This window comes from Mobula hypostoma, chromosome 12, assembly GCF_963921235.1.
Source record: "Mobula hypostoma chromosome 12, sMobHyp1.1, whole genome shotgun sequence".
NCBI classification, from domain to species: Eukaryota; Metazoa; Chordata; class Chondrichthyes; order Myliobatiformes; family Myliobatidae; genus Mobula; species Mobula hypostoma.
In genome coordinates this window covers 5,559,857-5,584,452 of record NC_086108.1, presented here as the reverse complement: position 1 = coordinate 5,584,452, position 24,596 = coordinate 5,559,857, and the positions used below count along the sequence as shown (strand labels likewise).

Sequence of the window (24,596 nt, the reverse complement as noted above, 5' to 3'; positions counted from 1 at the left end):
AGGCCATTCGGCCCATCGAGTCTGCTCCACCATTTTATCATGAGCTGATCCATTTTATCCTATTTAGTCCTACTGCCCTGCCTTCTCACCATAACCTTTGATGCCCTGGCTACTCAGATACCTATCAATCTCTGCCTTAAATACACCCAATGACTTGGCCTCCACTGCTGCCCGTGGCAACAAATTCCATAGATTCACCACCCTCTGACTAAAAACATTTTTTCACATTTCTGTTCTGAAAGGGCGCCCTTCAATCCTGAAATCATGCCCTCTCGTACTAGACTCCCCCATCATGGGAAACAACTTTGCCACATCCACCCTGTCCATGCCTTTTAACATTCGAAATGTTTCTATGAGGTCTCCCCTCATTCTTCTAAACTCCAAGGAATACAGTCCAAGAGCAGACAAATGTTCCTCATATGTTAACCCTCTCATTCCCGGAATCATTCTAGTGAATCTTCTCTGTACCCTCTCCAAGTGGCAGACATTCTAACCAAGCAATCACCTAAAATTAAGCATATAAATATAGTGGTGCCTTTGGATAAGAGGGAGGTGAAAACCATAATTTAAAAGTCTATTCAATTACTGTGGCAACAAAGTTCGGGTAAGGAAAAAAAAAGGCGGCATTTTTATCTCTCTGCTCCCACCTTAAACCTGTGTCCTCTAGCTCTGTTCTGTAGAAAAGATTCTGACTATCTATTCATACTATGCACTCAGGGGGTTCAGAGATGGATAGACAGTCAAATCTTGAGGACCGGAGTGAGTATGGAGCACAAACTAGTGCTGGGGAAAGGGGTGAGTCGCGAAGCTTGTTTTGTCCTTATGGACAAAATAAGAGCAAATGGCTTCCTTCCGTACACAGACCCTACTATCTTTCAATAAAAAGAACGGGATTTTCTTTCAAGACAGAAAATGTGCCAATTGCGAAATTGTACAGATTGTCAAACAACAGATGTCACTATCCTTTAAAAAAATCTCAATTAAGGAATTTGTTTTTAATTCCTTAATTGAGATTTATTTTAGAAGGATCTACTTGGAGGCCGGAACTTTTCAACGGCCATTTGCTCTCCCAAGCGAGGAATCTTTGATGATCGGAAATTGTCCGTAGTGCTTTAGATCCTGGATTATGAACATTTGGATTAAAACGCTTTTGCTTGAATTATTATTTGGAGCAAAATGGAAACCAGCGGTGTGTAAAATATGAGGCGATGGACGGGAAAGATTGTGTGAACCTTGCGGAAGGTAAAGTCGTGGGTCATGTTTAGCGGGGATGAGGGGCGCGGCCTAGAGACAGCGCCGAGGCCTCGGCTCACAGCCGAATCGTCAGGCCCCGCGGTTCGGTACCACGCTGGGCTTTGGATGACTATTCCATATTCCCGAGGTTAAATTACTAGGAGAAATATTATACTGTTTTTCCTTAAGTTTAGTTAATTCCCCTAACCCGAATAAAACAGTTTGATGGGATCTGGACTTACTGCCTATTACGTTTATTACCCGTTGTGGGCATTTCTGAGTCGTGGCTGAAAGAAGATCACAGTTGGGAGCTTAACATCTAATGACAGACATTGTGTGAAAGGACAGGCAGGTGAGCAAAGGCGGTGGATGGCTTTGTTGGTTAAAAAGGAAATCAAATACTGAGAGACGCGCCGTGGCATCACAAGATGGTTATTGTGTGAGAAAGGTTTGACAGCTTTGGACCTGCATTCGCTAGAGCTTATAAGAATGAGAGGGGTTTAATTGAAACCTGCCGAATATTAAAGGCATGAGTGGATATGGATGGGATATTTCTCGTAGTTGGGGTGGGGGGGAGTCGAGGACCAGAGAGTGCAGCCTCAGAATGGGACGTGGGTTCCCAATCTCTTTTATGCCATGGACCAATACCAGTAAGCGAGCCCCAGGTTGGGACCCCTTCAATACAAGAACATCCCTTTAGAACTGAGATGAGGAGGAATTTCTTTAGCCAGAGGTGAATCTTTGGAACTCACTGCCATAGATGGTTATACAATGCAATGCATCAGCTAGACCAAAGTAAAAGTCACTAGCCAGTGACAGGAGTGGATGTTAAGAGGAAGGAAAGCATCAGTGTTACAGCAGCATGAAGCAAACCATAAGGAAATTACACCAAATGTAATCTAAATCAGTTGGACAATATCATCAAAATCAAGAACATAATTGGAGAAGCCATTTGCGTGTCTTCTCAACAAATCCTAAGTATATGGGGTTTTAGATCCAAGCCTGAAATAAACTTCTCTGTATGGGATTTTAAGGTTAATGTTCTATGACAATAAATAAACTATTCTGATAAATGACTTTCGAATCTGTTAAAATGATACAGAAGTAATCATCTAATGTTGATATAATAACTTGTTTCCCTGACTTTTAGATTTAAATTGTACATTTCATCACATTGGTTGTGGAGGCCAAGCCATTGGGTATATTTAGAACAGAGGTGGATAGATTCTTGGTATGTAAGAGCATCAAATGTTACATGGAGAAGCCAGGAGAATGGGTTTGAGAGGGATAACAAATTAGCCATGATGGAATGGCGAAGCAGACTAGATGGGCCAAGTGGTGCAATACTGCTCCTATGTCTTATCTAGATTGGAAATGCCATCTCCATCATCGAAACAGCATTTCATTGGACCCCTGAAGGGCGGAGGAAATGCAGGAGACCAATGCCATTTTGGCGCCATAATGTAGAGGCAGAAATAAGGACCCTTGAACTACACCTGGGGCACAATAGAGAAGATAGCCAAGGACAGAGATGGAGGACCTTCATGGCTGCCCTAAACACCAGTGGCATAATAGGCAGTAACAAACCAACCATCTATATTGGAAACAACAGGAATTCTGCAGATGCTGGAAATTCAAGCAACATACATCAAAGTTGCTGGTGAACGCAGCAGGCCAGGCAGCATCTATAGGAAGAGGCGCAGTCGACGTTTCCTATAGATGCTGCCTGGCCTGCTGCGTTCACCAGCAACTTTGATGTATGTTGCTTTATCTATATTGGAAATACTAGATTTAGACAATTTAATACAGAAAGGCAGGTTAAAATTAGAAGGGAAATTAAAACAAATACTAAATTTCCATAGAGTTCTGTTCCAAAGTGAGATTAGTTTTGACCATTCCAGTCTTTCGAATGCCTTTACTCCACAAAATGGTGACTGGCTTTCAGTGCATTTCCAGTACCGACGGAATTCTTTCTACCTCTTTTGGGCTTTATTTTCTTAAAAACTAAATGTTTATAAGCTGGTTAATTAATAGGAAAATTAAATTACCCATAGGTTTTCAAATGCAAGATGATTCTTCACCAGATGCTGTCACTCAGGAAGTAAATACTCAGGTTGAAGAGATGCTGGTAATTCCTAATGAGGGTCGAGACACCCCGAAAGATGAAGGAGCACAGAATCAGCCTGGTTCCCCTGCCTCTGCAGCAGCAATCGAGGAGCAGACCGATCTTCAGGAGGAAGCCGCCATGGACGCTTCACTGAACAGTATGTTCCATGCAATCTCTAGCAGCAAGGCTGTGATCAAAAGTCAACAAAAGGACGAGCCTGACCTGCGCTATGACCAGAAGCTGTCCATCGTCAAGGAACTTTTCTACTGCAAGCCAGTGGTTTTCCTCGAACGGTTTCACAAGATCATCAGAGAGGAGCACCTGGTCTGCTTCAGTCACTTGTCTGATAACTACGAAGTAACTTTCTACTGCAACGAGGTGCGGAAGTCATCAAAGAAGAAAAGTGCTCGAACAAACGTTCGCAACAAGAGATACGCGGCCCTGCAGCAGCTGATCAAAGGTAATGTGCAGAACACAAAATCGTTTCCCTGTCTGTCCTTTAGACTGCTGATGACAACCTCTTCAATGTCTTCCCCAGCGTGGGTCATGGAGCATTACAGCACAGAGGCAGACCCTTCAGCCTGTCTAGTCCATGTCAAACTGTTGTTCTACTTGGTCTCATTGACCTGCACCAGGACCACAGACCTCCGTACCCCTCCAATCCATGTACCTATCCAAATTGTATCCACCACTTCCGCTGGCAGCTCGTTCCACACTCACACCACCCTCTGAGTGAAGAAGTTTCCCCTCATGTTTCCCTTAAACTTTTCACCTTTCACCCTTAACCCATGAACTCCGGTTGTAGTCCCACCCAACCTCAGTGGAAAAAACCTGCTTGCATTTACCATCTATAAACCTCATAATTTTGTATATTTCTCTGTAATATGTTATTCATTTTGATATGGTTTTCCCTTGTACTACATCAATGGACTGATAGAGTGCCACAGGCCCTTTGGCCCATCTATTTCATGCTGAATTGTTACTCTGTCTAATCCCTTTGACCCTTGCGTCTGTGTACTGTGTACAAAATTATCTTAAATATTGAAATGGAATCTGCATCCTCCACTTCCTCTGGCAACTCGCACCACCCTCTGAGTGAAGAAGCCTCCCCTTTCACCCTTAACCTTTAGATTTAGTCTCACCTACCCACCATGAGTAAAGCCTACTTGCATTTACCCTGTCTACCCCTCATAGTTCAAAGGTTCACGTTAATATCAGAGAACGTATACAACCTGAAATTCATACTCTTCACGGACATCTATGAAACAAGCATCTCCATAAGATTAGCGATAGAAACATTGAAGCCATGAAATTTTGTATATTTTGTACATTAATTGTGGGTGACGAGATTCAGAGAATGATTCAGCTGTAGTGCGCATCACACAAACTGAATCAAGGTCTTGTTCTGAATCATTGACCATCTCTTTGCCTCCACAGATCTGCTCGTCCACTGAGTTACTGCACTGGTTTATTTTTGGCTGTGATTTAATCACCTTTTATCTTCCAACTGATCTCTTTGCCCCTTCCCCTCCTTTCCTTTGTAATTTAACATTTATTGTATCACCAATTTTATCCAGTTCTGGCGTAAAAGTCAGCGATTTGAAATGTTAACTCTTTATTCCTCTTTCTGCGTAACCTACTAATTCCAGCGACTTTGTTTTTATTTAATCGCCGATTTCTAGCATCTGCAGTGTTTTGCTTTTGTCTCTGTATCAAATTTGTTTATTTGCTCACCCAGACAGTCAGATTCTTTTTTTTCCCTCAGAGCAGAAATATAAATTATTAACACACAAAATGCTGGCAGAACTCAGCAAGCCAGGCAGCATCTATGGAAAAAAGTGCAGATAACACTTCAAGCTGTACTCTTTTCCATAGATGCTGCCTGGCCTGCTGAGTACCTCCAGCATTTTGTGTGTGTTGCTTGGATTTCCAGCATCTGCAGATCTGTTTGTGATGTTAATTATTAGACAGTACAAAGTACATTTATTATCAAAGTATGTTTACTGTATATTACACAACCTTGAGATTTGTCTCCCAAAAGGCAGCCACGAAACAAAGAACCCAGTGGGGGAAAGAAAAGAAGAGTGCCGAACACCCAGTGTGCAGAGGAAAAGAAAAACAAATCATGTGAACAGTAAACAAGCAAATAGCATTCTGAAGTTCACAAAGAGAGTCCTTCCAGGGACCCTTAGTTCAGCACAGAGCATCGAGCTGAACCAGTCGGGCCCCAACACCCTGACCTTTCCAATCTGACCTGGCGCCTAAAACATCGTCCAAACATTGGATTCAGTCGCTCTGATATACGTTGGAGCCCGAACTTGACTCTTCCAGTTCAGCCCGGTGCTTAAATTGTCATCCAAGCATCAGGTTCTGTTGCTTCGATGCACTCAGGGATCTGGACCCCGCTGCCTTGATCCACCCTTTCTGAGATTCGGCGCTTGGACTGTTTGAACTTCAGGTCTTCCTGGCCGTCTGCGATGAGCCCACTGCCTTGTCTCAGTTCTGTCACATCGAATTGCCTCCAAACCTAAAGGGAAGTTGGACACCCATTTAAGATGAGATGGAGAAAGTTTAAAGAAGATTTGAGGAGCAAGTTTGTGATGCTACTTTTAAGTTCTGTAAGAAGTTGGTGAGGCCTAATTTGGAGTATTATGTGTAGTTTGGTCATCTACCTACTGGAAAGATGTAAATAAGGTTGAAAGAGCGCAGAGAAAATTTACAAGGATGTTGCCGGGTCTGGAGGATCTGAGTTATGGGGAAAGATTGAATAGGTTGGGACTTTATTCCTGGGATGTAGAAGATTGACGGGAGATTTGATGGAGGCATTCAAAATTATGAGGGATATAGATAGGGTCAATGCAAGCAGACTTTTTTCCACTGAGTTTGGGTGGGAATACAACTAGAGGTCATGGGTTAAGGATGAAAAATTTAAGGGGAGCATGAGGGGAAACTTCTTCACTCAGAGGATGCTGACAGCGTGAAAGGAGCTGCCAGTGCAAGTGGTGGACGTGAGCTCAAGCTCAAAGTAAAATGGAAAAAGTCTACTTAATAAAAGCAATCTTATAAAATCTTTCATACTTAAGACTCAATACAAAGTTCAAAGTAAATTTTATTATCAGAGTACATGTTTGTCACCACATAAAGCCCTGAGATTCATTTTCTTGTGGAAAATCAGCAAATCGATAGAATAGTAACTGTAACAGGATCAATGGATGATCTACCAGAGTGCAGAAGACGACAAACTGTGCAAGTACAATTATAAATAAATAGCAATAAATAACCAGAACACGAGATAATGAGATAAAGAGTCATTTGTTGTAGGAACATTTTAATGATAGGTCAAGCCAGTGTAGTTACTTTTACATGGATGGTAGGTTTATGGCGGGCTATGGGAGTAGGCTGTTTAAATGCTTCAGCACAGACTAGATGGACTGAAGGGCCTGTTTCTGTGCTGTACTTTCCTAAAGTGTTCTTTTTACCCAGAGCATGTTAGATCCCTGGAATGGGTGACGGGGTGGCACTGTCTGCAGATACAACAGTGGTGTTTAAGAGGCTTTTAGAAAGGCACATGAATGGAAATGCATCATATGCATGCAGAAGATAATTCAGCATTGTGTTCAGTACAGACATTATGGGCTGAAGGGCCTGTTCCTTTGTGATACTGTCCTATGTTCTGTCTTCTCTATTCTTTACATTCTGATACACAATAGCAATGGGTGGGGGAAGGATACGTCTCTACCAAGTGAGGTGTAAGGCGCTCCTTCCCTCCGCTAGCCTACAGGTCACCCTGAAACGAAACACCTGATTAGGCTCCCCCCACCCCACCACCCCCAAGATCAGGGACACGTGAAGCCATGGGAGCAGGTGGTGGATGGTCGTATGAGCAGCCGGTGCAGATCACAAGTCCTGGTTGTGCGACCACTCACACCAGGCAGACGATCATTGAAGAGTATTGATAATGACTTGAGTCACACACTGCTCAGAAGACAATGACAAACCACTTCTGTAGAAAAATTTGCCAAGAACAATCATTGTCATGGATAGAGAAAAGATGAAAAGACAGATGAAAGCCATCACCCATGTGCTACAACAAGGTATATGATGATGATGACATGATCCCACCATGAAATACGAGGTCCAACACTCGGAGAGAACAATGTAAGGATGTCAAGCAATCTAGAATGATATCAGTGATCACCAGGACACGCTCTCTTCTTGCTGCTTTCATTGGGCAGGAGGTACAGGAGCCTCGGGTCCCACACCACCAGGTTCAGGAACAGTTATTACCCCACAACCATCAGGCTCCTGAACCAGTGTGGGTAACTTCACTCACCTCAACTATGATCTGATTCTACAACCTATGGACTCCCTTTCAAGGACTCTGCCACTCATGTTCTCAATATTACTTATTTATTATTATTATTATTTCTTTGTGTTTGCACAATTTGCCTTTTGAAGATTGGTTGTTTATCAGTCTTTGTATATAGTTTTTCATTGATTCTATATATACGTCACCATTTACAACCCTGAGATTCATTTTCTTGTGGGCATACTCAGTAAATGTATAGAATAATAACTATAACAGAATCAATGAAAGACCACCCAACTAGGACGTTGAACCAGAGTGCAGAAGACAACAAACTGTGCAATTACAAAAAGAAAGTAGTAATAATAAATAAATAAGCAATAAATATTGAGAACATGAGATGAAGAGACCTTGAAAATGAGTCCATTGGTTGTGCGAACAATTCAGAGATGGGGCAAGTGAAGTTATCCCCTTTGGTTCAGGAGCCTAATGGCTGGAGGGTAATAACTTTTCCTGACCCTGATGGTGTGAATCCTGAATCTCCTGTAACACTTCCCTGGCAGCAGTGAGAAGAGAGCATGTACTGGGTGGTGGGGAGTCTCTAATGATGCTGCTTTCAAGCGACTGTTTCGTGACTGGGAGGGCTTTACCTGTGATGTACTGGGCCGTATCCACTCGTTTTTTGTAGGATTCTCTGTTGAAGAGCATTGGTGTTTCCATTTAGGCTATGATGCAGCCAGTCTATATACTCTTCACCACATATCTATAGAAGTTTGCCAAACCTTTAGATGTCATGCTCAATCTTTGCAAGTTCCTAAGTAGAGGCGTTGCTGTGCTTTCTTCGTGTTTTACTGTGAATGCCTGCAAGGAAATGTATCTCAGGGTAGTATATGGTGTTAACTTTTGAGACTGCCAGCTTGCTTTGTGATGAATCATAAGTATCATATATATTTTTTTAAAACTGGTTTATATGTATATATTTTTTTAAAAAGTAGTGAGGTAGCACTCATGGATTCAGTGTCCATTCAGGAATTTGATGGCAGAGAGGAAGAAGCTGTTCCTGAATTGTTGGGAGAGTGTCTCAGGCTCCTGTACCTTATTCCTGATGAAAACAAAGCATGACCTGGGTGATGGGGGTCCTTAATGATGAATGCCACCTTTTTGAGGCATCGCTCCTTGGAAATGTCCTGGATACTACGGAGGTTAGTGCCCATGATGGAGCTGACTAAGTTTACAACTCTCTGCAGCTTGCTTCGATCCTGAGCAGTAGCCCAACCCCCACCCATGCCAGACGGTGATGTAGCTCGTTAGGATGCTCTCCACAGTACCTCTAAGGAAATTTGCAAGTGTCTTTGGTAACATACCAAATCTCCTCAAACTGCTAATGAAATGTATCTGCTGTCGTGCCTTCTTTGTAGCTGCTTTGATATGTTGGGGCCAGGATAGATAGATCCTCAGATTCATTGACACCTAGGAACCAGAAATTGCCCTCTCCTTCCTCCCATATTCGGGGGTAGTGGGGGGAGGCATACATACTAGGGATGGTATGTTGTGGGTGTGCTATATTGGCACTGGAGAGCTGACCCAGCACTTCCCCAGACTCTGTTGGTCATTGACACAAATAACACATGTCACTGTACTGCATGTTTCAATGTCTGTGTGACCAGGTTAATCTTTAATCTCCTCAATCTCGGTGTTCCTTCGTCTTGCCAAGTCTGAATCCAAAAATTCCCATCCTAATATATTGCAGGTGCCTTTCATCAGAAAATTTACGGTGCTTTACAAAACTCTGCTACCGGCATCTCAATGGGAATGGGCTGTAAATGTTGACCTTCCCAGTGATGTCCCCGTTATATGCCTGAATTTTAATGAATTATAGTATCCAGCCCATTTTGTGTCACATCTCTGTTTCTGTGTTGTTCTGCCGAGTATGTTGGCCCTGGAAGATGTGGTGATAATTGGGGGTTGCCTCCATTACATCCTTGGGTGTGTTGGTTGTTATCTTAAATAGCGCATTTTGTTGCATGTTTCGATGTTCATTAAACATGTATCAGTCCAGCACAGGAACTGCCCCTTTGGCTCACAATGTTGTGTTGAAGCAATTAAATAAGTAATCAAATGGCCAACTAATCCCTTCTGCCTACACAATGTCCATATCCTTCCGTTTTCCTCACATTCATGTGCCTATCTGAACATCTAGTGAAAATCTCTAATGTATCTGCCTCTACCACCACCTTAGACAGTGCATTCCAGCCACGCTGTGTTTTTAAAAAAAACACAACAACTTGCCCCTCACACGTCGTTTGAAACTGCCCTTCCTTACCTTCAAAGCATGCCCTCTGGAATTAGATATTTCAACCCTGGGAAACAATACTCCCAGTCTACTCTGTCTGTGGCTCTCATAATCTTATATGCCTCTATCAGATTGCCCTCTCAGCCTCTGCCGCTCCAGAGAAAACAACCCAAGTTTGTCCAACCTCTCATTATAGCACATGCCCTCTAAACCAGGCAGCATCCTGATAAACCTCTCCTGCACCCTCTCCAAGCCCTCGCCATCCTTCCTATGGTGGGGTGACCAGAACTGTATGCAATACTCTAGATGCGGCCTAACTGGTTTTATAAAGCTGCAACATAACTTCCTGACTGTTAAAATGCAATGCCTCGGTGAATAAACGCAAGCTTGCCAAATGTCGCCTTAAGCACCATGTAGCCACTTACAGGATCTAGGAACTTGGACCCCAAGATCCCTCTGTTCGTCAACACCGTTAAGCTTTTGACTTGACGGTGTACTGTCTCTTCACATTTGATCTACCAAGAAGCAACACTTCACATTTGTTTGGGTTAAACTCTATCTGCCATTTCTCCGCCCATATCTGCAACTGATCTATATCCTGCTTGTATTATTTGCCAGTCTTCTGTGCTATCCACAACACCACCAATCTTTGTATCATTTGCAAACTTACTAGCCCACCCATCCACATTCTCATCCAGGTCATTTATATACATCACAATCAGACCACACCTGAGAAATAAATCTGAATACCCATCCTGCTTTCTGTCTTGAGCAGGAGTTCCCAACCTGGGGTGCACAGGCCCCTTGCTTAATGGCATAAAAAAAAATGGGAACCCCCCCCTCTAGAGCCATGTTTTTCCTCCCTTTTAACCCTTTATTTGTGTATTAAAATTAGCTCTCAATTAACCTTTACTGCAAAACTTCTCAGTGTTCTGCACAGATTTCCTCTCCCACTATTATGACTTATAGAATCTTGCCCCTATATCCCACCAATCAGGATAAAGATTATTTCCCTAATCTTTCTACGAAGTTCTTCACGAGGGACTTGAGGAGAATAGGGGTGACCTCACTGAGACTCACCGAATGTTGCTAGGCCTCGATAGAGTGGATGTGGAAAGGATCTTTCCGATGGTGAGGGAGTCTGAGACCAGGGGACACAGCCTCAGAATTGAGGGACGTCCATTTAGAACGGAGGTGAGGAACTTCTTTAGCCAGAGGGTGGTGAATCTGTGGAACTCGTTGCCACAGGCAGCTGTGGAGGCCAAATCATTGGTATGTTTAAGGCAGAGGTTGATAGGTTCTTGATTGGTCAGGGCAGAAAGGGATATGGTAAGAAGGCAGGAGTTTGGGTTGAGAGGGAAAATGGATCAGCCTTGATGGGCGGAGATGGGCCAAATGGCCTAATTCTGCTCTTTATCTTATGGTCTTATGGATGCTGCAGATGTTGGAAATCCGGAACAACACACACAAAATGCTGGAGGAACTCTGCAGGGCAGGCAGCATCTATGGAAATGAATAAACAGTTGATACTTTGGGCTGAGAGCTTTCTTCAGGACTGGAAGAGAAAGGGGGGAAATGCCAGAATAAAAAGGTGGGTGAGAAGAGGAGGAGGACAAGCTAGAAGCTGCTGGGTGAAGTCAGGTGGATGGGGGAGGGGAATGAAGTAAGAAGCTGGGAGGTGATGGGTGGAAAAGGCAAAGGGCTAGATTTGAAGGAACCTGATGAGAGAGAGTGGACCATGGAAGAAAGGATATGAGGAGACGAACCAGGGAGGGGTGATAGGCAGGTGAGGAGAAGAGCTAAGAGGCCAGAGTGAGGGATAGAAGAAGAGGGGGGGAAAAGTACCAGAAGGAGAAATCAATATTCATGCCGTCAGGTTGGAGGCTACCCAGACAGAATATGAGTTGTTGCTCCTCCACCCTGAGGTTGGCCTCATCGTGGCAGAAGAGGAGGCCGTGGACTGACATGTCAAAATGGGAAGGGGGATGGATATTAAAATGTTTGGCCTCTGGGAAATTCCACCTTTTGTGGATGCAGGAGAGGTGCTTCACACAAGGAAAGGAATCTTGCTCTGCACTGCATTAGAAGTGTCGGCTGGGATTTTTCTGAGGTACCTGTAACAACATCTGTCTGTCTTTACCCTGCAGATGGGGAGTACTTCAGCGATGAGCAGATGCGAACTCGAGACCCACTGCTCTACGAGCAGTACATCAGGCAATACATGACAGAGGAAGAGCTGTTGGCACAAAACAGCAGGAACCTGGGCGGCTCGATGAGTCTGTCAGATCTGCTGATGAACACATATCAGGAAAAGATCGTGCAGGAGAGGTTACAGTGGCAGCAGGAAAGGGAGGATGCCTGTGAAGAGGAGGAGGAGGAGGAAGAGGAAGACGAGGAGGAAGGTGCCTTTTTTTTTAAATTTTCGGGGCTTAAATTTGCTTGAGGGAAATGATTCAAAACAACCCTAAATGTTATCTCCTATTTATTTATTCAGAGATATGATATATGTTTGCGTGCAGTTTTGGTCACCCTACCTACAGGAAATGTGTAAATAAGGTTGAAAGATTACAGACAAAATATACAGGCATGTTGCCAGACTGAAGGACCAGAGTTGTAAGGGAAGATTAAATGGGTCCTAAAGTCCTAACTTTATTCTTCGGCACCTAGAAGATTGAGAGGAAATTTGATAGAGGTATACACAATTGAGGGGTATAGATAGGGTAAATGCAAGCAGGCTTTTTCCACTGAGGTTGGGTGGGACTACAACCAGAGGTCATGGGTTAAGGGTGATAGGTGAGAAGTTTAAGGGGAACATAAAGGGAAATGTCTTCACTCAGAGGGTGGTGAGAGTGTGGAGCGAGCTGCCAGGGCAAGTGGTGCATGTGAGCTCGATTTCAACATTTAAGAGAAGTTTGGATATTGGGGGTATGGAGGCCATGGTCCTGGTGCAGGTCAAGGGGAGTAGACACTTTAAATTGTTTGGCATGGACTAGATGGGCTGAAAGGCCTGTTTCTGTGCTGTACTTTTCTGTGACAGTGACTCCTCGAGATAGGGCATGGAACAGGCCCTTCTGGCCCAGTAAGCACACTGCACAGCCACCCACCTATTTAATCCCAGCTGAATTTACAATGACCGATTAACCCACTGACCGGTACATCACCGGACTGTGGAAGGAAGCTGGAGCATCCGGAGGAAACCCACATGCACATGGAAAAGGGACGTACAAACTTTCTTACAGAGGCTCTGGAATTGAACTCAGATCCAATGCTCCAAGCTGCAATAGCGACGGCTTACTGCTACAATACCCCGCACTATCTGTAGGAGATTTAAACACTAGGTGATGCATGGGAACAGGGGAGGGAATAGTGATGATGGGATGCTGGGATACAGAACACCTCAGAAGCTGAAAAGCTGAAATTAAAGAACAGTGGACATATTTTATATTTTGAGTTCTATGCTTTTATATTCTGTGTTTTTGCCCATTCTTGTTGCCATATGGCATGATTTGTTAGCATTTTTTTGTGTGGGGCAAGGGCTTAGGGGTTTGGAGTTTGATGTTCATGTTTCTATTTGCGTGATTTTTTTCACATGGGTTGATAAGCGTGTTGCCATTTGCAAGTATTTTGTGTGTGGAGGGGGGCTTAATGTTTCTCTTTGAACAACTCGGTGGTTTTCTTTGTTTCATGGATATCTGGATAACTGTGAGAGTCTGTGGTTTATAATAGACATCAGTAGATAAGCTGTCTCCAGAGATAGAGACAGTGAGATTGAGAAAGGGGAGGGAGGTGTCGGAAATGGACCAGGTAAATTCGAGGGCAGGGTGGAAGTTGGGGGCAAAGTCGATGAAGTTGACGAGCTCAGTATGGGTGCAGGAAGCAGCACCAATGCAGTCGTCGATGTTGCGTAGGAAATGTGGAGGGTGGACACCAGTGTAGTCTTGGAGTATGGACTGTTCCATGTAGCGGACAGAAAGGCAGGCATAGCTAGGACCCATATGAGTGCCGATGGCTACACCTTTTGTTTGAAAGAAGTGGGAGGAGCCAAAGGAAAACCATTATTAAGAGTGAAGACAAGTCCTGCTAGACAGAGGAGAGTGGTAGTGGAGTGGAACTGGTTTGATCTGGTGTCTAGAAAGAAATGGAGGGCTTTCCCACCCCCCCCAACATTAAACTCTCCCCAGTAGCCTTAGCAAACCTCCCCGCCAGGATATTGGTCCCCCATTTGCAAATTAACCTTTCGGGAATCTTGCACGAGGACTTCTTGCACATCAGATTTTTGAATTTTCTCTCCACCTACAGTACCATGTATGGCCCAATGACCATTTGGCTTCTTGTTCCAGGTGGATGTTGGGTGATGGGTTGGAGATGTGTCTCTGCCCAAGGAAGTGTAAGATGCTCCTTCCCTCCGCTAGCCCGCAGGTCGCCCTTGAGCAAGGTGTAGCTCCTGCTTAGTGCCCCTCCACCCCACAGAGCAGGGTCATGTGAAGCCATGGGACCAGGTGGTGGATGATGCATATCACATGTCCTGGTGATGTGACCACTGACAATCTCTGAAGAGTATTGATAATGCCTGGGGTCACCCTAAATCCGTAAGACACACCCGAAAGTTTTCAGGAAGCAAAATCTTTGTTGTCCAGTGTAATGGCTGGGGTTACCCATCTTGTAAAGGCACTGCCCGGAGGAAGGCGATGGCAAACCACTTCTGTAGAAAAATTTGCCAAGAACAATCATGGTCTTTGAAAGAACTCACGTCATACAACACGGCATATGCTGAATGAACAATCCATGTATACAAACTGTCTTCTGTATTTATAGCATTTTTTAATTGTGTTCTTTATCTTGTGCTTTTTTAGTGCTGTATCAGATCTGGAGCAACAACTGTTTAGTTTTCCTTTACACTTAAGTACTGCAAGTGATATTAAGCAACGTTGAACCTTGAATCACATATTGTAGTGCGGTGTGGGCAAGAGTAAGTGGCGGCTGTGGTTAGCAGTTGGGTCCTTTGGTTATTCAGTCTCTCCTTTCACAGCTGTTGCTTACTGTCTGTGGTAGAGCCAAAGTCATTCTCATGTGGCACAGCCCCCTCTTGAACAGATTTCCTCCAGGTGTATCTATTCAGTGCAATGTCCTCCCAGTTTCTAGATGTCATGTTGAATTTCTTCAGGCTGATTTTCATGTTGTCTTATCTTGTGCCAACACTCCTGTCTCTGTACAGAGGACAGACCCATGTCCAAAGCTGCGGAGTGGGTGCCCAGTGACGATGAGAGGATCATGCTGAGGGACGAATTCGTGAGCCGTATGCATCAGCGCTTCCTAGACGGAGAAGATGGAGACTTTGATTACAGGTAATTTTCATTTAACTTCATGCATTCAGCACAGAGGGAAGCTGCTCGGCCCATTATGACTATCTGTGCTATTGGGAAATCTGAACTGGTTAGTGTAACTTCCCTGTTGTTAATCTAAATGCCTATTCTCCATCTAGAGAGTTTTCGTTCAAGCTCTCCAGCTTATATCTTGCATAATAATTTGTGTCTGTTTGGTAAAAGAAATAATAGCGTAGACTATTTTCTAAATGAAGAGATAATTAAAAAATCTGAGTTGCAAAGGGACATGGGAATCCTCATGCAGGATTCCCCAAAGGTTAATTTGCAGGTTGAGCCAGTGGTGAGGAAGGCAAATATGATGTTAGAATTCATTTCAAGAGCACTCAAATATAAAAACAAGGATGTAATGTTGAGGCCTCACAGAGAATTGTGAGCGGTTTTGGGCTCCTGAGATAGGTTGTGCTTTCAAAGAACTTTGAGAGAGTTCAAAGGTGGTTCACAAAAATGATTCCAAGATTGAACGGCAGGTCGTATGAAGAGCATTTGATACCTCATGCCTGTATTCACCAGAATTCAGAAGAATGAGAGGGTAACCTCATTGAAACATTTAAAATGTTGAAAGGTCTTGATAGAGTGGATGTGGAGGATGTTTCCTCTGGTGGGAGAGTCTAGAACCAGAGGACACAGCCTCAGGATAGAGGGGCAGCCTTTTCGTACAGAGATGAGGAATTGCTTTAGCCAGAGGGTGGTGAATATGTGGAATTCTTTGCCACCAGCAGCCCTGGAGTCTGCCTTTGTGTATATTTAAGGCAGAGGTTGATAGATTCTTCATTGGCCAAGGCATGAAGGGATACGGGAAGAAGGCAGGTAACAGGGGCTGAGAGGAAAATTGGATCACCCCTGATGAAATTGCGGAGCAGATTCGATGGGCCAAATAGCCTAATTTTGCTCCTATATCTTATGGCCACTTTCTGTTGACATCTTAATGATCAATCTTCTCTGATCATTCTCCCTCTGGGTCCTAAGAACCACCTGTTAGGTTGCTTCCTGTGCAACAAGACAGTTCACCACTTTGCATCACTGTTCATTCCATGGATTTCAAATCATTATCTTCCCTTGAATACCTTTTCTGCTGAGGGCTTCTGTCTCTTTCATCTGTGGCATCAGCACCAGGTTTATTATCAATTACACGTGAAATTTGTTGTTTGCAGCAGCAGAAAAGTGCACTCAGTGGCCACTTTGTTAGGTACACTTGCAAATATTTATCAGTCAATCATGTGGCAGCAACTAAGTACATAAAAGCATGCAGACACTGTCAAGAGGTTCAGTTGTTGTCCAGACCAAACATCAGAATAGGGAAGAAATATAATCTAAGTGACTTTGACCATTGAATGATTGTTGGTGCCAGATGGGGTGGTCTGAGTATGTCAAACTGCTGAACTGGGATTTTCACACACAACAAGCGCTAGAGTTTACAGGGAATGGTGCAAGAAGCAAAAAGCATCCAGTGGGTGGCCGTTCTGTTAATGAGAGAGGTCAGAGGAGAATGGCCAGACTGGTTCATAAGACCATAAGACAAAGGAGCAGAGGTCAGCCATTCGGCCCATTGAGTCTGCTCCGCCATTTTATCATGAGCTGATCCATTCTCCCATTTAGTCCCACTCCTCTGCCTTCTCACCATAACCTTTGATGCCCTGGCTACTCAGATACCTATCAATCTCTGCCTTAAATACACCCAATGACTTGGCCTCCACTGCCGCCCGTGCAAAAAAATTCCATAGATTCACCACGCTCTAACTAAAAAATTTCTTCGCATCTCTGTTCTGAATGGGCGCCCTTCAATCCTTAAGTCATGTCCTCTCGTACTAGACTCCCCCATCATGGGAAACAACTTTGCCACATCTACTCTGTCCATGCCTTTCAACATTCGAAATGTTACTATGAGGTCTCCCCTCATTCTTCTAAACTCCAAGGAATACAGTCCAAGAGCAGACAAACGTTCCTCATATGTTAACCCTCTCATTCCCGGAATCATTCTAGTGAACCTTCTCTGTACCCTCTCCAACGTCAGCACATCCTTTCTTAAATAAGGAGACCAAAACTGCCCACAGTACTCCAAGTGAGGTCTCACCAGCGCCTTATAGAGCCTCAACATCACATCCCTGCTCCTATACTCTATTCCTCTAGAAATGAATGCCAACATTGCATTCGCCTTCTTCAAGCTGACAGGAAGGCAACAGTAACTCAAATAACCACACATTATAACAGTGGTGTGCAGAAGAGCATCTCTGAACATACAACATGTCGAACCTTGAAGTGGGTAGGCTGAAGCAGCAAAAGACCACACCAGGCCCCTCTCCTGTACCTAATAAAGTGGCCACAGAGTGTGTATGAACAATAAATAAGTAGCGCAAAAGAGAGCAAAGATAGCCAGGTCATGTTTGTGGTTTATTGTCTGCTCAGAAATCGGATGGCAGTGGGGAAGGAACTTTTCCTTAAATATTGAGTGTGTCTTCAGGCTCCTGTACCTCCTTCCTGATGGTAGTGATAAGAAGAGGGCATGTCCTGAGTGGTGGGGGCCCATAATTATGGATGCCACCTTTTTGAGGCATCACCTTTTGAAGATGTACTCAGTGGTGGGGAGGCTGGTGCCCATGATGTAGCCGGGTGAGTTACAACCCAGTGCAGCTTTTTCCAATCCTGTGCATTGGAGCCTCCATACCAGCGATGCAAGCAGAGCAATGCTCTCCACGGTGCATCGGTAGAGATTTACTAGAGTCTTTGGTGCCAAAGCAAATTTCCTCAAACCCTTAATGCAATATAGCCTCAAGAGAATCTGCAGATGTTAGAAATCCAGAGCAATACGCACAGGACCAGATGACTGGTCTCAGTCCAAACCTTCGACTCTTTATTCCTCTCCATAGACGCCGCCTGACCTGCTGAGTTCTTCTAGCATCTTGAAAGAAATCGAGCCACTGGCGTGCCCTCTTTGCAAATGCATCAATATCTCTGACATGAGCGAGTGCTGCTTTGTTAGAAAAGCATAAGATAGTAAAGTGCCATCCAGCAACAGTTGGATAAAAGTTACCATCTCATTGTTTTGATGATTACTAAACTAAACTATGTTGCAGCCGTTATTGCACTGTTTTTGCAAGCTTGCTGCTTATAAATTGGCCACAGTATTTCCTCAGTTGCAACAGTGGATGCATTTCAGGAAGAAATTAATTGATTGGTTAACTCTCATCTACAAATTTAAATTGAATGTTTTTTATCTACATGTATGTCACGTAAGAAGGGTTGACTACGAGGCTCTGTCATTCTTTGTTTCTCACTGCCTTCACTTACTAGACCTCCATCAGTCCTGATGAAGGGTCTCGGCCCAAAACATCAAATGTTTACCCTTTTCCATAGATGCTGCCTGGCCTGCTGAGTTCCTCCAGCATTTTCTGTGTGTTTTGCTTGGATTTCTAACATCTGCAGATTTCCTCATGATTGTGACTCCTCTATCACTGTCCATCTTTCAATTTTATTTGTTCTATTAACACCTAATAAAATGACAGGGAAGCAACAAATTTTGTGCTTCTTTCCTGACTTCCAAAAAGAACCTTGGATTATAAACTTTGGAGTCCAACAACTGGCTATGTGACGTCTTGCCACTTCCCCTGGGAAAAATCGTCGTCATTGTCTTCATTTTGTCTGCTATCCTATGAAATGATATCCTGCTCTGGAGGTTTGCCCCTAACTTTTATTTAAAACAAAAAAAAACACTGTAGTCCATTATCTCTGTGTATTTTGATACATGTGAAAATAAATGCTTGCCAGATTTCTTGGCTCTTGTTCACATCCTTGAAAGTAATCTATTAGATTAACCGAAAAGAAACAACATATCGTTTCACTTCCAATGCAAATTTGTAACTTGTAGCATTTCGGAGACGTGAGGCTCTCTCAGCTGTGGCTCAGTCAGTCGCAGACTAATGGTTCTGAGTCAGAAACTTGTGGTTAAAAGGCTGACACCCCAGTACAATGCTGCTTTCTCAGAAATCTCATCTGTCAGATGAGAGGTTAAATCATGTCTGCATCTTTCTCATGATCACTGTTGAGAGTTGTAGAGTGTCATTGGATTCTGATGTTTTTTAATCCAAGGTTCTTTCAGAAGTCAGAAGAGAGCCGCAAGCTTGTTTCTTCACAATAATTTTATTAAGCACTGTTAGAACAAAGAAATTTGAAAAACGGACAGTGATAGAAGTCCAACAAATGAAGGGAGAGAGAAGCAAAGGAGGACAGAGCTTTGTGGTCAATCCTTCTCATATAACATGCATGTAGATGAGAAACATTCCGTTTAAATTTGTGGATAAGAGTTAACCAATCAGATAGCCACGTTTCGTATAATGCAGTACCAAGAGAAACTTCCAGAATCATAAAAATGTAACCACAAGGGAACACACTGAAAAAATTGCATATACATACTGTGGCCACTAGGAAACATACGAAACAGTTACATGTATGTAAGTAGAGCATTGGAAAAGTACAATACAGAAGCAGGTACTTTGGCCCATCTGGTCCATGCCAAGCATTATTAACTGCCTACTCCCATCAACCTGCATGTGACCTTAGCCCTCCATATCCCTACCATCCTTGTACCTATCCAACCTTCTCTTGAACATTGAAATCAGGCTTGCATGCACCACTTGTGCTGGCAGCTCATTCCACACACTCACCACCCTCTGAACGAAGAAGTTTCCCCTCATGTTCCCTTAAACCTTTCACTTTTCACTCGTAACACATGACCTCTGGTCGTAGTTCCACCCAACCTCAGTGGAAAAAGCCTGCTTGCATTTATCCTATCTATACTTCCCTCACATTTTTATACCACTATCAAATCTCTTCTCAATCTTCTACCTTCTAAGGAATAAAGTCCTAACCTATTCAATCTTTCCTTATGACTCAGGTCTTTCAGTCTGGCAACATCCTTGTAGATTTTGTCTGTAATCTTTCAACCCAAACCTATTTACATCTGTCCTGTGACCAGAACTGCACGCAATATTTAAAATTAGGCCTCAGCAATGTCTTGTACAACTTGAACATAACATCCCATCTCCTGTACTCAGTACTTTGAATTATGAAAGCCAACATGCCAAAAGCCTTCCTTACGACTCTATCAACCTATCATTATAAAAAATACAAGCAGGTAATTAATTGTCAAGCTGGAAAGAAATTAACAATAAACCAGGGTTCCCAGCCTTTTCTATGCCATTGACCCCCGACCATTAACCGAGAGGATCCCTGAACGGTCTAGTGTAGCACCAGTGCATTATTAGAGGTGGCATGGTAGCGTAATGCTACTACAGAACCAGTGACCCGACTTCAGAGCTGCAGCAAATCCACCTTCAACTGTCAGTCCCTCAGTGCCATCCAACTGATCACCGCCGTCAGTACCCTTAACGTGCCATGTGCAATACCACGCTCATGCAGTCAGTAAGTTACCCGTAGGGACTAGGTTGAAAAAACAACGTCAAGCAAGCTGTGAAGCCGGGTTCCCAACCTCAGGTCCACAGACCCTTTGCTTTAATGGTATTGGTCCATAACATTTATATTTTTAAAAAAAGGTTGTAAAGATTCATGCAACTTCCAGCTTCATGACAATTGGAAGCAGGGGAAGTTGTAGAGTAGCACGTTTGTAAAGTGGTTAGCGTAATACCCACTGTTACTGTATCAGCTGGAAGATCAGGGTTCAGTTCAGCTCATTGGACCTGAAGGCCTGTTCCACACTCTTATCTCTAAATAAATAAAAAGACTGGAGTTCAGTTCCCGGCACTGTCTGCAAGGAGTTTGTACCTTTTCCATCCGACCGTGTGGGTATCCTCTAGGTGCTCTCGTTTCCTCCCACAGTCCAAAGATGTATGGGCTGGAAAGTCAATCAGTTACATGGGTGTATTTGGGTGCCACGGGCTTGTTGGGTTGGCAGGACCTGTGCTGTATCTCTAAATAAAAAAACCTCTTGACCAATAACCAATGCTTGTTGTATTGCTCCGGAAGCTTGCTGCATTCACCACTCCGTGCCACAACGTGACTGCATTTCAGATAGTCGTCGGTGGTGGTAAAGCACTTTGCAAAATCCTGTAGCTCTGAGAGCTGCAGAATAAATGGAAGTGATTTGTGATCTGGGTTCACACAGGAATAAAATTAGCACAACGTTTCACTGTACCAGCGGCCCAGATTCAAATCCCAATGTTACGCATAAGGAGTTTGTAGGATCTCCCAGTGTGCATGTGGGTTTCCACCAGGTGCTCCAGTTTCCTCTCTCTGTCCAAAGATGTACCAGTTGGTACGTTAATTGGTCATTGTAAATTGTCCTGTGATTAGGCTAGGGTAAAATTGGGAGTTACTGGGGGGTGTGACTCAGTCGGCCGGAAAGGCCTGTTCCACACTGTATCTCTAAATAAATTGAAAAGGTTTCAAGTTCGATTCCCGCCACTGCCTGTAAGGAGTTTGTATGTTCTCCCTGTGACTGTGTGAGTTTCCTCTGGGTGCTACGGTTTCCTCCCACAGTCCAAAGATGTACCAGTTGGTAGATTAATTAGTCATTGTAAATTGTCCTATGATTAGGCTGAGATTAAATTGGTGGGTTGCTGGGCGGTACAGCTAGTTGGACTGGAAAGGCCTGTTCCCTTAATAAATAAAAAGACTGGTGTTCAAATCCCTCCACTGTCTATAAGGAGTTTGTATGTTCTCTGCTTGTAGGTTAATTGGTCATTGCAAAGTATCCCCTGATTAGGCTCGGGCTAAATCGGTGGCTAGCTGAGTAGCTCGGCTCAAAGGGCCTATTCCATGCTGCATCGCATTAAATAAATAAAGCACTCGGCAGATAACACTCATTTTAATAAATACTGTTTAGAAAACCTCCATAGAAGTTGTTATTTTAAGATCCCTCCCCTTCCCCTTTCAGTGCTGTTGACGACAACCCAGATTTTGACAACCTTGACATTGTGAATCGTGACGAAGAGGAGCGATACTTCGATGAGGAGGAGCCGGTGGAAATTGAGGATATGGAAACGGAGTTGGACAGGGAATGACAGGATTTGAATGCATTTCTATTAAATCTCTCTTTTACTAAGTTTCAGATTTCTCAGTATGTCTGAGTTCACTCCACATTTGTTGAGGACTGTTAAGAGAAGATGTTGTGGTTTTGTGTACACAGTATGCCCCAACCATGAAACAGGTCTCGCCACTTCTATTTCACTTCAAAAGATTGATTTAATTGGCCAATTACACTGGTGCTTTGGACTCACCTTCCATTGTTTGAACAGGAGTGGAACCCTCTGGGTATTATATCGCCGGTATCCTCGCATTTTGTGATTTGCATGGAGTTAGCTGCAGGAATGACCTGTTCTAGCCTATAATACCTCACGGGCATCAAGAGCTTTTCTAATTGCTGGTCAGCTTACCGTTTCCTGTTTTATATGTCAAACTAGGATATGGCATCTCCACAGTTGAATATCTCATATCTGTTCAAGAGGCATAAAATTGGGAGAATAATGTCCTGGCAGTGTTGGTTCTCTTAGGCACTCTTTTGCCATTTTATCTTTGGTGATGAAGCTGTTGACTAGGGATTGCGTTGACCTGGAATGTACACCAGCAGTTTCCAGCTGGGAATCTCTGTGCGATGTGACTCTTCGGCTCAGAGTAGTGCAGCACAGATACAGGCCCTTCAGAACACCGTGCCCATGCTGGCCACCAGGGTCCCATCCAGACCAAGTGCGTTTGGTTCTCATCCTTCTACTCTGTGATGGTCTAAGAACTATCCAGATACGTGAGTGTTGTAAAATACATAAGTGCTTTCACCAGTCCCTCAGGTAGTGTACACCAGATTGCCTTCAGGCACCCCCTACTATAAATTTCTGCCCTAAAATTATTATGAGTTTTTGTTTTGTTTCCATGATATTACAGCATTGCAGCAATTGCGTTAAATTTACCAGCCCCAGACTAAAGCCGGCAACCCTTTTGGTCTGAGCACCAGTTACTCAATTCAATTTCAGTTCATTTTGGTTCAAGTCAAGTTTAATTCTCATTCAACCATATATGAATACCCAAATGAGACAGCATTACCCCGGGGTCAAGGTGCAAAACACAACACCAACAGTCACATACAGCACACATAAGATGGCAAGCACAAATGGTATCACAATCGCACAATAAAAGAGGCAAAAACTTGCGCGGTCAATCCACAGTTGACCGCAATAGAGCCATCTCCCACCGAGCAAACACGGCGGGGGGTGGGGGGGTGCAGCACCACACCTGGCCCTAGTGGAGCGCATCAGACCCAATGCCCCTCCCCACACTTGGGCGGCAACATGGCTTGAGGCCCAGCTGTCGCACATAAAAACAATAGGCCCATATAGAATGTATTTTAAAATATGACCACACAAATATACATGTATATGGCCCAGACATCTCCCCAGCCCATTGGAATCTTCAGTCGACACACTAGAGCTTGTGAGTACTCCTGAAAAAGGAAACTGAAATCCCCAGTCAAGTGTCACGAGGCATTGTACTGTAAACTGCCGCCTTTAGGTGAAGCAATTGTGTAGGCATGGTCTGATCTTAGGTGGAGCAAGATGCCAAAGAGTTTCCCAACCTGATGAAGAGGAGCTTGGATGCTCACAAATAGCTGCAAAACTGCAAAGTACAGGGTGCGGGTAGCACCCGGTTCATCCCGCACAATTAGGGTTTCCAACCTTTTTAATGCCATGGACCATGCCATTAAGCAGGGGGTCCATGGACCACAAGTGGGGAACCCCTGTCAGGAGCAAAACCGAGACACTGGTCACTGGCACAGTTTAAAACACACATTTATTACGCTGGGTTTATCAAAGGACTTTAATTTTATTTTCAGCTGTTGTATATTTAGCTTTTCATTCCAATGTGCTGAAGGGAATTAACATTCAATAATTTTAGAGTCATGTAGGGTTTTGGATGTGTTATTAAACGATTTCTCTGAACAACTAAGCCTGGATATTTTGGGATGTAGCCTATGGATTTTGGGCTGCTGATCACAAAAAACACCATGAGATTTCCTTATCCAACATTTGTTTTAAAATCACCTGTATTTGTCATTTCAATTCATAATTCAAGTCAGAATAACTGATACCACGATTAAGAAATGCATTTTTGTTGGTCCACAAATCAAACAGGTCATCAATGACAGGCAGTTTGAAGAATTTCTAGTGGGACCGGAGAAAACCACATGGAAGGCATTCAGGGATATTGTTGAAAGTTTTCTTGGCAACTACAGAGCACCAGACTACATGCAGCTGGTTGACAGCAAGCTTCAGG

At 43.7% G+C, this 24,596-nt stretch overlaps 1 protein-coding gene across 4 annotated transcripts; it reads left to right on the top strand.

The window, feature by feature from the left end:
• The first annotated feature begins 1,056 nt into the window (after positions 1 to 1,056).
• ccdc97 (coiled-coil domain containing 97) lies at positions 1,057 to 22,378 on the top strand. 4 transcript variants are annotated; one of them, XM_063063538.1, is made up of 5 exons: positions 1,057 to 1,242; positions 3,288 to 3,800; positions 12,087 to 12,341; positions 15,155 to 15,284; positions 22,210 to 22,378. In XM_063063538.1, the coding sequence occupies exons 1-5, from the start codon at positions 1,209 to 1,211 to the stop codon at positions 22,334 to 22,336; spliced, it is 1,059 nt and encodes a 352-aa protein (XP_062919608.1). In that variant the 5' UTR covers positions 1,057 to 1,208; the 3' UTR covers positions 22,337 to 22,378. The 4 variants fall into 4 exon arrangements, with proteins under 4 accessions (XP_062919608.1, XP_062919609.1, XP_062919611.1 ...); XM_063063539.1 differs by having other exon boundaries at positions 1,058 to 1,242; positions 3,318 to 3,800; XM_063063541.1 differs by lacking the exon at positions 1,057 to 1,242 and adding an exon at positions 1,283 to 1,585 and having other exon boundaries at positions 3,318 to 3,800.
• Positions 22,379 to 24,596: the final 2,218 nt, after the last annotated feature.

Coding starts and splice junctions, on each gene's coding strand:
- ccdc97 (XM_063063538.1), top strand. CDS start 1,209: ATGGACGGGAAAGATTGTGTGAACCTTGCGGAAG. Junction 12,342..15,154: donor AGAGGAAGACGAGGAGGAAG/GTGCCTTTTTTT, acceptor GTCTCTGTACAG/AGGACAGACCCATGTCCAAA. Junction 15,285..22,209: donor GATGGAGACTTTGATTACAG/GTAATTTTCATT, acceptor TTCCCCTTTCAG/TGCTGTTGACGACAACCCAG.